The sequence below is a fragment of the Melanotaenia boesemani genome, chromosome 16, assembly GCF_017639745.1.
Source record: "Melanotaenia boesemani isolate fMelBoe1 chromosome 16, fMelBoe1.pri, whole genome shotgun sequence".
Classification (NCBI taxonomy): Eukaryota; Metazoa; Chordata; class Actinopteri; order Atheriniformes; family Melanotaeniidae; genus Melanotaenia; species Melanotaenia boesemani.
This window is the reverse complement of record NC_055697.1, coordinates 17696291-17708759: the sequence shown is the minus strand read 5'-3', so window position 1 is coordinate 17708759 and position 12469 is coordinate 17696291. Positions and strand designations below refer to the sequence as shown.

The window sequence follows — 12469 nt, the reverse complement described above, 5'->3', positions numbered from 1 at the left end:
AATCAAACTGGCATTTTAATAATGAATGATTTTATGTTTTTACCCTCTTTTAATACCTGTGTCATCTTCACTCCCTTTAATCTCTACATTGCAGTTCTCTAATTATGTTTTAAAATGGGTTAGATTCCTTTCAAACATAATAATGGTGTTTTGTTGGCGTTCATTAAATTGAATTAAAACCAGTTAACCAGTAACTCTTAAATGCAAAAATATTTGTTCATTATTATTGATTTTAAGCTCTAATGTTTTTTGTCAATGTTGAAGGTGAGGAAAAAAAGCATTACAAGTATTGAGATGAGTCACTAAGTTAGTACATAAATAATAGATTGCATAATGGGAACACACACTCTTCTAAGGATGGTAGAAACCTTTAATGACACTTCACCCACCTCAAAACCACCCCCAGTTTGTCATTTTTTATATGCTCTTGATAAATCAAAGGAGGAACAGTATGTGCAAGAATGGTTGCCTTTTAATGCATGTGTGTGTTTGAGAGATGAATACCTCAATAGGCCCTAGTGAAAAGGTGATTTACCCACATCCTGCCTAGAATCATAATGAGTGATCCTTTTTCACTCCAGTACAAAAACTCTCCATCCAAGCTGCTCCCCTCCTTCCAAACAGCAAGCTTTCCTCTGACATCACCCAACCAACACATGTAACTGTACTGAATGAAGAGAGATAGGGCTGAGTTACAGTTATGTTTTACTTTAAGTCTTTTTGTATGTAGTTAAGAAAACTGAAAATCAAAGACTTAGATTGGATAAAGCGGATTATTTGGCATTTTGAACTGCTTTTGCATGTTTGTGCTTTTGTTTTCTCAAGAATGGCTATCCTGGTAAAGAGAGGGCTTCAAAAGACATTCACCCTCAGGTAACTAAATTAATATTGGAGTTGTATTTATTTATCTGCTTGCTTTCTGATCTTATTTCTTAAATATGACTTGCATCTGATTCCATTAGCTGTTTTATTAGTTTCATTTGCAGCAAAACACTTGAATCATGTTCATTTTCTTGTAAAGAGACTGTTTCACAAAACCTAGGCTTGTGGCCAGTGTAGATGGGTTAAAGGGTTGATTTAAAAGAAATTGAGACAATGTTTTATTTTTTACCCTCTTTTGATACCTGTGCCATTCTTACTCTGTTTACGCTCTACATTGCAGTTCTCTAATGTAATGAGTTATTAAAGTTAAAAATTTAAAAAGTGTGTTATCTTTTATATGATGTTTTATGTGAATGTACTACATCTAATTGCTCTAAAAATCACAAGGGATAAAGATATCTGATCCGTCTTTATTGACTCCTTCTTTATTCCATTAAGATATCTTTTTGGCTACTCTTGTTTCTTACAAAAAAAATCTTTTTTGGTGAACCCTCAGTATTAATATGAACAGTGTGTGTGTGTATATATATATATATATATATATATATATATATATATATATATATATATATATATATATATATACACACATTGTTGTTTTTTTTTTTGTTTGTTTGTTTTCCACTCAACCTCGATCATTAAGTTAAGTTTTGTTGCCATTGCGTCATCTACACATCTATGCTTGTATTATGTTTTCTCTTTTATATCTGTTGTACTTTGAGGTATCTGAACTACCTCCACCAACATTTGTTGCATTGATAGCAATACGTGGCTTTTTTTTTCTTTCTCCATCTGTTTCATTGTACAGCTGCCCTCTGATGGCCAAGCCGGACAGCATTCAGGTCCGTCTCGTGTGGCAGCAGTTGGTCCATACATACAGTCGTCCACCATGCCCCGGGGTTCAGCTAGGCATGATCTACTTGTAAAGCCAGCCTACCCAGACAGCACTGCCACTTTGCCATCCCATGACCCACAGAACAAGGCCAGAACAGGTGAGCAACAAGAGAAAACCAGCTGTCTGCTGCCTTTCACCCCTTATCCTTCTATGGCTCAGGTCTCTGAGGGGCTGACTTGGCAGCACACCTCCATGTTGTCCCATCTGCCATTTTTACTTATAATTTAGCTTAATTATTAATTATTGAGCATGTAACTGTTAAAAATGGGCTTTTATTTTCTCTATCCAAAGAAATATAAGGTAATTTATAGTGAATGTTATCAGCAATGTTTTCCTTGTGTTTTTTTGTATGCACATTTGTGAAAATACTGTCCTGCCTCCTGCAGGAGCAAAGAAGTCATGCACACCTTCTGATTACGATGTCACCTTGAGCTCAGAAGGTAGTCAGTTATCTCCTGGATGGTGTGTTGTGTTCTAGCATTGCTGAATCTGAATACAAGTTGTTGTTTTTTTTTCTTTATGATAAAATTTGCAGAGTGAAGAAGTTTTTTAATTGGTATTTTGTTGCCAAGTTGTCTGTTTGTGCTGTTTTTCCCATAATCTCTCTTTCATGTATCTGGATTTGGAGGAAATTAGCAGATATTTCAAGTAATGCTACTTGTTTACAGACTTACAGCAGACAGTCCCTTGAGCTATGCTTTCAGCTTCTAGCCAAAGTGTTGGTTCTGCTCACTTGGTATCTATAAAGATCTTGCTGATAAAAAGGATTAACTCCTTTACAAAGAAGACAGTAGTAGAAAATTACCAACTGAATCCCTAAAGAGACAGCAGGGCCTGTCTAATGTAGATTTTGAAAACAAAGAGTGCCTAATCAGGAATTTGGTTTAACAGAACAAGCTGTTTATGCTGTACATTAAGGCCAAATTAAAGTGTAGTGAAGGTACACCAGCACCCTCTGCCTGAGGACTGTAGTGACATGTACTCAATGCATTAGAGCATTATTAAACTTGTTTTTACTGCCATACTACAAATGGAAATTCATTCTCATTATAGCCATTTAAGTTGCTCTGAAATACTTGAATCAGTAGAGGGCCAGCTTTGAGCGTCATGCTATTAAGAATTAATGATCAGTCATAACAAAACAGCAGAAGGCACCATCCTCCCACTTTCCCACTCTTAACTTCCTCATTAACCTACATTTACCTACTTAAAGCAAAGCCACATACAGACAGTTAAAGTAATAAGTTTCTCCCTAGTCTGTTCTGTTGTTTGCATTTATTTCTGCATGTTGGGTTGATATGCAGTATGGGAGGAGGAGAGGGAGGGATGGGAGGGAACGCTGAGGAATCTGCTCTTACTGAACACCCATTCTCAGTTCATTCTCAAACATGTACGTAGTAACATGCAGACTTCTGTTGGTAGCACTGCTCTCTGCAGGGCCCGCATGGGGTCCAGTGCCTGGGCCAATCTAAATTCAGTCTAGAGCAAAAGGAAATCTGGAGCTTTAAGGCTACTTTGTGTTTTCTTGTCTTTTGAATGCATCATCTTCAGAAGCCATGTTTTTGCTTACACCTTTAAAAGAGCTGCGGGCTAAAAGAAAAGGTACATTAATGTGTTTGTGTGTGTGTGTGTGTGTGTGTGTGTGTGTGCTTCTCAGTAGCTTGGTAATATGGGCTTCATGGTTATCTTTACACACACGATGCAGAATACTCATAATTTCCTAGTCAAATTTTGACACTGCTTTCTTGTTTTGCTCCTGTTTTGATGAAGCGTGCTTGTTGAGTTTTTCCCCTCAGTTCTTTTTCAGCAGCTCTAAATGGGTCAGTTGGAACAAACGTCTAACCTTGACTTGAACTGACATTTTGTGTGGACTTATCAGCCCAGTCGGGTCTTGTCTGCAAAATAAATGGATGTTGGATGTAGCTGATCAAGTCTTCTTCAGACGGAACATTAATATTGTACAGAAACCTTGTGATTGACATATTCCCAAATGTTTTCTATTTTTGATGAAACACTAATCATGCTAGTAGCATGAATACATGCTTTGTGGCTTATCTGTCTGTGGATGTCTATAGACACACATGGCCATGGGCTGGATCTTAGCCAGTCAACCAAAAACAAATGATGATGATGATGAGTAAACCAATGTTTTTTCCCTCCTTTTTCTTCTTAACACATTATATTTTCTCTCTGAGATTCAGCACAGCATAAAGCTCTGTGAACTTTATGTCTGTCTAGATGATGACACAAGTGAATTTCCTTTTTGTGTGCTGTTCCTTTGTTTTATCTTCATGTAAGTGTAAAATCCTAATGTATGCTTGCATTAATATCTAAACGCTTCCCATTTCTTTGTCTTCTTCCTTCCATTAGGGCTTCAGCCTGGAAAGCTTGCAGACTGGAGCTCTTCAGGTCCAGAATCAAACTCCAATGGTCATGGTTTATCTTCAACACTGCCACGAATGACTTCCCACTCCAGCTCTAACACAGAACAAGGTCAGGCACCCAAACATGGACAAATACAGCTTCATCACAGACATTTAATTGTAATCCCCTCTTGCTTTTCTGAAAAATAACTGTTATGGCAAGATAAGTTCTTCTGAGAGAGCCTCAGTCATGTCCTGTTAGCAGATCAAATTGTGTCTGAACTTGAGAAGAATCTACGTCTTCATGTGTTCTGTGGTTAGATGAGTCTGATCTGAAGAGGGACAAGAAGGTGCGTCCAGTCTCTATGTTTGAGCCAACAGATGTTCCCGCCACCACCCTCCGCAAAAACCAGAGCAGTGATGACCTGGTCAGGGACGCCCAGGTGAGGAAACAACCAGCTTTTTTTATCATAAAGAGGAAATCACTAGTCACATTATTTTACCAGCAGAAATGCACAGTTGCATCTAATATGTTGCCTTTCTATTCTCTTAACCATGTAGTCTGCTCCTAAGGCTCCAGTCAAGGTGCCCCCCCCTGTCCCCACCAAACCGAAAGGCCCAGGTGTTGTTCCCTATGGAAAATCAGGCCTCAACACAGGCACGTTCCCTAAAGCCAAGCCACACAACCAGCAGCCTCAGGCTGCCCAGAGCCGCAGCCCTCTCCCACCCTCACAGAGCCAGACGCTTCCCTTACCCCCCAAGCAGGACACTCCACCTGCAGCTACGGTACGACCCTTCACTCCAGAGCTTCCATCCTCCAAAGACAACAGCCTGAGTAAGCCACAAACACTGGCAGCCAGCTCCATTTACTCCATGTACACAAAGCAGCCTGGCTCAGGAAAACCCTTCCAGCCTGGGATCCAAGGAGCTCTCAACAGGACTCAAAACCGCACCAATGGATTTGTCAGTGGTAAGAATATCTATAATCTTTTAATTTAACAGAGAATGAACATTCCCATTCATGTTCCTTTGTCCATGTCTGTTTGCTCAGAAATGTTCTTTGTCTTTGTGCTTTGTCTGTAAGCTACAGGTAGCTTACAAGTTGAGAAGTAGAAATATGAGGATGCACTTTTAATTTTTTTCCCCTTTTTGTCTGTAGTATATGGTAAACCAGTGATCCCTAGTGGAGGCTCCCAGCATCCAGAGAACCCATACCTAGAGAGTCGCTCCCCTGCTTCAGACAATGAAGTTGACCACAGTGGAGCCAACAGTACAGGTCCCAGCCCGTCTGAGGGCCCCCAGACAGAAACGGAGCGCATCCCCCGGCCCCTCAGCCCTACCAAGCTTCTCCCCTTCATTTCAAATCCCTACAGGCATCAGAGTGATGGTGACCTGGAAGCCCTGAGAAAGAAGCTCTACAATGCCCCAAGGCCCCTGAAGAAACGCAGTTCTATCACTGAACCAGAAGGCCCATCAGGGCCCAACATTCAGAAACTCCTCTATCAGAAGACCACACTGGCAGCTATGGAGACCACTGTGAACACACAAAACACTCCCACCTATGCTGGAGAAGCAGAGAAGGCAGCTGATGGACCCGTGGGGCCACATGGTCCAAGCCCTCTGAGTGGCGCTGAAAACATCCCATCAGAGACGGGACAGACTATGGAGGGAGGACAGCTCCAATCTCACACTGCAGACACCAGTGTCCCAGTTCCAACTACGACTGAGCAAACCAAACCACCCTTAGCCATCCCAGAAAGTGATGACATTATCCCCCCTCCTCCACCATCCCACCCAGCACCCAGGCCAGATGATGCTCTCTTCCCTCAACCACCCCCTGCTAGCTTGGATGACACAATGCCCAACTTGCCCCCTCCACCTCCAGAAGGCTTCCTGGAAGAGTTCCCTCCATACCCACCACCCCCGTACCCCAGTGGAGCAGAACAGGACAGCTTGGGAGAAGACACCTTTAACATGAAGGCGCCTGAGGTCACTGGGCAGGTCACACTTCCACCGGTACGAAACACTACCTGAACTTGTTTAATAATATGACTGTGAGCTGTTTGTTCTGAAGACCATTACACTATTGATAAAAAATGGTGCAGGTCACTTCAATCCACTTTGTTGAGACTGTCTTCTGTTTGCTTTAGTGTGTTTTTAAATCCCCTCACATGTTTGTTAATGCCATATGGGTCACAAATTACAGTTTTTGCATGTTCTACTTTTTAATGACCTGCTAGTCACCAGCAGTAACCTGTTCTGATGTTATATAATTAAATAATCCCTTAAAAATACTTCTATTGTTTCTGGAGAAAATGGGTCCTATTCTTCTCACATTAGGAGGATAAATTCTGTGCTGAAAATAAACATAAGTTGACATTTTCTTGTTGCACAGCTCTCAGTGTAAACCCTTTAAGCAGTTTTGCTGGTGAGGTTGTAGGTTTTAAAAGAAAAAACCAATGAGAAATTGGTGTTGTGACCCATTTTCACCCTCAGGTTCCCTCCTTTTTCATCTCCATGTAAGACCCATACAAACACTAAAGAACTTATTTTTTCACTTCAGAGGACAGCAATGGTTTCTAATCAGGTTGCATAATCATGGTTTAGAGGAATGAATTAAGTTTTTCTTAACTTGTGCTCATAAACTGGATTAGTAATGTACTTAGAAGTGGAAAAACAAGTTTATTCTCTGCTTCAAGCTCAGACTGAGCACTTCTGAAAGGGGGACAAATCGACAGGACAAACTTCTTGGAGACATTTTTAGAGTGGAGATTAATTTTTTTTTAACTGTGATGTTCTGGTGGCTGTTCAGGAAGATCTAAGTCATTTAAGATCTTAATTGTCTTTAGGGAAAGAGAACCAACCTGCGCAAACCTGGCTCTGAACGGATCGATCACAGCATGAGGGTGAAATTCAACCCACTGGCTCTACTGCTGGATTCTTCTCTGGAGGGAGAGTTTGACCTGGTCCAGAGAATCATATATGAAGTAAGACCATTTTTTCTCACCCCCCCTCAAAAAAAGAAGAAAGAAAATGAAGTTTTTTTTTATTATTTGCTAAAATTTTGTTTTGTTTTTTTTCTATAAAGCTAGTAATCTTGGCACGCTATCATAGTTACAGAGAGAAAAATGATCTAAAAGTTGTTTATATCTCTTGATGTTAAATATAAAGTTTTTACCCAGCCTTCTTTGCATGTGATTTTTAAACCACAGGTGGAGGATCCCAGTCTGCCTAACGATGAGGGCATCACTGCTCTACACAATGCTGTTTGTGCCGGACATACAGAAATCGTTAAGTTTCTGGTTCAGTTTGGTGTCAACGTTAATGCAGCCGACAGTGACGGCTGGTAAGTTTAAGTCCACGTCTGATCATTGGTTGATGTTGGAACTGTCACAATGAGTTTAACACATTGGTTACTTCTCAAAGTGAACAAAACAGCTGTGAACTAAATTCTAGTTTAAGAAACACAAATCTAGTGAACTTGTACTCAGTTCTCATCCAAATCCAGTTGTCATATTCAGGATCTTAAAGTCTTGCTGAGCTCTATTACACGCTCACAGTCTTCCTCATACAAATCTTCTTTTCTTTTCCCTTTTCATCCACAATGTAGGACACCCCTTCACTGTGCTGCATCTTGCAATAATGTACAAGTTTGCAAGTTTCTGGTGGAGTCGGGTGCAGCAGTCTTCGCTATGACTTACAGCGACATGCAAACGGCAGCTGATAAATGTGAAGAAATGGAAGAGGGCTATACACAGTGCTCCCAGTTCCTTTATGGTCAGTGAAGGCTGTTTTCTGTCATTACCTGTTGTTTTCTGTGTTGTTGATGTGTGTTCTCTGAGGACAAAAGTTAATGTAGTGATTGTTCTGTTACATCAATCTTTTCTTAGGTGTGCAAGAGAAGATGGGCATCATGAACAGGGGTGTGGTGTATGGTCTGTGGGACTACACTAGTGAAAACCCAGATGAACTCTCCTTCCGCGAAGGAGACTGCATGACCATCATTCGCAGAGAAGATGAGGATGAGATCGAATGGTGGTGGGCACGCTTGGGTGACACAGAGGGTTACATTCCCCGCAACCTCCTAGGGGTGAGTTATGAGCCACTGCAGCTGTAATAATGTGCTTATTTAATGTTAAACATTTATGCACAACTGTACATTAACATGTGTCCGTCTCTTATAGCTTTACCCCAGAATAAAACCAAGACAGAGAACCCTGGCCTGAAACAAAGTTCAGTCTGACAGGAGAATATATAAAACACAGACACACAGAGGCTTTAACAGACAGGAGAGGAAATGGACATAACCGAAAAGGAGAGATGAGGACAGACCAAACAAGATGAAGGATTAACAATTTCTGGCACTTTGCTGTATCTACGACAGAGGAACACCACCACCTTTCTCCACTCACTTTTCCGGGGCACACTTTGTATTTGACACACTAAACTTTGTTTTCCCTTATTCTGCTTTTTTTTCTTCTTGTAGTTACTATCCAAAACTACATCTATAATGACTCAAATGTTGGAATATAAATGGAACAAACAGTATTTTTATCCCTAGATGATCATTTTTACTCTTTTGAATAGCCTTTTAAAGATGTTTTTCTGGTTATTTTCTTACTCACTCTGGGTTCAACATTGCATAAGTTTAATGAGCAGATGAGGACAGTGATGCTTTTGAAATGCTCTGCTACCATGACAATCTTTGGCGGTTTATTTCTTATCTTCTGTGCCATGTGGCAGTCCCTTTGTATAATCTGTACTGGGGGTATACAGTTTCTGACTACTACTGTTCTGGGTACACACAATGAAAAGGAAATGACTGGCAGAGGATTCTGAGATGAGATGCAGTCGCTTTGTGTCCAGTGATGCCCAGAAAGCCAGTCAACTGTCATGCTGGCACGTGGTTGAGATGCCATAGATACTGTTTTTGTTACTGAAAATGAGAAAAATGTTGCAATAGGAATTATAATTGTTATGAAAACAGAATTTCAAACCTTTGAAGTGGGCCTTTGGATAAAAAAGAGCTGTCATGCAGTATGTTTTTGATTTTTCTTTCAAACAGTCATTCCATAAGATTACAGTAACGTGAGCGTAAAGCTAATACCTGAAGCCTTGGTTTTCCTTTTTTATATGACGTATAACGTAATCTGAATTTCTTGGCAAATCGTGTCCTAAAGGCAAAAAAACATATGAATAGATATTATGAAACTTAGAAGATCTCAAAACCCAGCTTGCCACATAACTGTTTGTGCAGATGTATTTATTTTTGTTACTTTTTCTTTAGCCCTTTAATCAGACATATAATCACAAGTGTCCTGTAGTATTTTAAACATTTACATTAAAGTTGTTTGTACTAGATTTATGTTGTCTTTGTGTTACTTGGCACAAACACAGGGTTGTAGTTATTAGTGTATTTTGGATGTATTTACGTTTTTAATAATGGTTAACCTGATAAATGAACGTCGTTAAAATGCTGTAGAAATGCTGCCCTCTGCTGGATAGAAGGTGAAATTTTATCTTTAAAAAGCACATAATTATGCAAATACTGAGGGAGCAACCTGTAATACATTATGATCTTAAATCACTTGTTTCAAACAGACTTCTGTTTGTGCAGCTAAAGTATGTCATATTTTTCTAGGTATATTTTGAGTAAATTAGGTGTTTATAAAAATTAATTTTCAGGCCAAGATAAACATAAAACATGTTACAGTGACATGATCTGTGGTTTTATTTCAGCACAGTGAACATAATGATTTCTGATGATACAGATTTTCTTCAGATTAACGTGTTTCATTTTACTTAATTCTGTTCTTGTCAAAACCAGCACAATCAAACATATTTAATTCTAAAAGACATTAAAAAATGTTCCCTTTGCTAATTTAGTTTGCTTTTAATCACTCGCTATCTAATAAGAACATTGTCCCATCAGAGTGGGACCAAGGACAAACTATACGTTTTAATAATGTGGAATATTGCATCCTTTGAATGGCGACACAATACAGATCTTAACTATTATCTGGTTGTGTTTGGAATTAAATAATTGGTCTTTATGATATTATGTCAAGAAGAACTAGTGAAATTGTAGTTACTCTAATTTAAATACATGAATAATTCTAACTGAAAAACTCAGATTTGACAAAAATGCAACTAAAGAAGAAAAATGTAACTTGATGGCCAAAGGGAGGAAGAACCTTCTGTGATGTTAACTGTTATTATTGTACATTTATTGCAGAAGGCCTGTTTAAACAAGGCTGAAATAATGCACATACTTTTAACATGCTGGAATTTACACCTGCTAAAAATGCACTCCTGGTGTGAAATTAATTGTCAAAAATAAAGTTTTTATGACTCAAATATGGCTATTGTAGCCTTAAGTCAAGAGATCCTTAAAGAATCCATCTTCTTGGAATTGTGTCTGTTGAAATGATTATCATAGTTAATAGTATAACTGTAGTTATTTCAGCATGAATTGATGCAAACAAACAAATAATTTTATATTATTAAACATGTTCAGTATCCTAAGCTGTGTTATTAAAAAAATTTCTTCTTAAATAACACAACTCATGCATCAGTACCTGCCAGACCAGATTCAGCTTTTGCATGCTGTGTTTGTTTGTTGGTTTATAACAGAAAAAAAAACAGCTGAATGCTGGACTACCAAAAGAGTTCTACATCTTCTCATGTAACCGATATATCTACAGGAAATAAACCACCACAGCACTGCTTCTTCAAGTGCAGCTGTTACCATGGTAACCAACAACAGTGACACTCCTCTATGAGCTTCAGCAAACATCCTCAGCAGCGTCCTCTGTGGGTGAGCTCTGTGGGGTTAATGAAGCTGGATGTTTAAACCACAATCCTAAAGCTGCCTCAGTCTCCCACTGAATTGGAAGAAGGAGGTGAGATAAAAGGCTCGATTCAACATCCATGCTTCCCACCGAACATGACTATATGCATTCATAAATAAGACATTGTTTTTAATTTATTGTTTCTTGGTGTAATAGAACATCACCCTGGGTGCTTTAATTCATTGAGTTTGTGCTTTATTTTGGCAGGACAGTAACAAAGCTAAGTGATAAAACCAGTTTCTTCACAGACGCTTTCTTAAAGTCGGTTTTCCAGGGACATAGCATAAAATACATGTTGTCTGTTCTAGGAAATTATCAGGATTAGTATATTAAACTCTTTACAAAGTATACAGAGGTTTTTGTTTGGTTTAGCTCAATTTTGCCTATATAAGGTTGTCAAAAATCACTTAAAGCAAACATAATATTTTCATTTATAAGATAAAAAGATGGGCTCCCACAGACCAGCTCCTTTGTAAAAAAAAAAAACAAACACATTTCTCTTTAAAGGCAGCCTAAACAAATAAATAAAATGTAAATAATAATAATAAATAAATATGAAAGAAATTTGAAAGAGAATTAATCCAGCATGTATACATATTTATGTTAAGGTCTGAAACATGACTAAATAATACAAATCCTGCTCCATACAGCATATGTTAGATGTTAAGTTATAAAATGACCATCTATAGGAGAAAAAAAAAAAGAATAGAAAATGTATTTTTTAAAACTGTGGTAAACTTAATGACTGATGTTTTACTTTGCAGCTTTGTAATGTGCATTTATAAGGACTAAGGTAAAATCTGTATGAAACAAAACAATGACAAAACAGGACTGGCTTGTCATAGCAGAAAAAATAATTGAGTTCTAAGTTAAACCTGAGATATGTTGTGGCTTCCTTCCTATAAACAAACTGAAGGTTAACAGACTCACAAGTTTCCAAGAGTTAGTAAGATGGTGCATGAATATGTGTACATGAAATATTTCCTCCTGACACCTCTTTGATCATTCACTTGCAAACAAGACACTGTTTATTCTTATGGATGTGTTGGCCAGAATTAGACTTTAGGGATTCAAATCAAATGATCCATACCCCACCATACAAAATAAAAAAATAAAATAAAATAAAATAAAAAATCAGTAGTAAAACCGATTGAAAAACATTAATAACATATAACTAAAATGATTAAGGATATGTTTAAATAAGCTGTTTCAGTGGATGTGATTGTTTCTTTTATCAGGTTAAACTATAATTTCTCCCTCAGAAGCTGAAGAAAGACAGGTATGACATCAACATTAAAAAGCAGTTTCTTTTATCTAAATCATAAGAAGTTAGAAAAACGCGCTTATGACTTTTATTAGCGACTTGTAGTTCTTTTTACGGACGCCAGGTGTCACTGTGACGCCACTCTGTAGAATTGAAAGAGGCAGATTGCTCTACACAGCCCACCTTTTACACTTTACTTAATTCTACCCCAACT

General features: G+C 38.4%; 1 protein-coding gene across 3 annotated transcripts in view; it reads left to right on the top strand.

The window, feature by feature from the left end:
- Window positions 1–9501, top strand: part of LOC121656019 (apoptosis-stimulating of p53 protein 2-like) — a 28175-nt gene extending 18674 nt beyond the window's left edge. The window contains exons 10-20 of one of the 3 annotated variants that reach the window (XM_042010978.1): window positions 826–873; window positions 1691–1874; window positions 4148–4270; window positions 4462–4583; window positions 4714–5110; window positions 5300–6156; window positions 6990–7127; window positions 7353–7486; window positions 7751–7917; window positions 8031–8230; window positions 8325–9501. In XM_042010978.1, the coding sequence (XP_041866912.1) occupies window positions 826–873; window positions 1691–1874; window positions 4148–4270; window positions 4462–4583; window positions 4714–5110; window positions 5300–6156; window positions 6990–7127; window positions 7353–7486; window positions 7751–7917; window positions 8031–8230; window positions 8325–8366 (2412 nt within the window). In that variant the 3' untranslated portion in view covers window positions 8367–9501. Of the gene's footprint in view, window positions 1–825; window positions 874–1690; window positions 1875–4147; window positions 4271–4461; window positions 4584–4701; window positions 5111–5299; window positions 6157–6989; window positions 7128–7352; window positions 7487–7750; window positions 7918–8030; window positions 8231–8324 lie in introns of all 3 variants that reach the window. The other 2 variants (XM_042010977.1, XM_042010979.1) reach the window with 2 other exon arrangements.
- Window positions 9502–12469: the final 2968 nt, after the last annotated feature.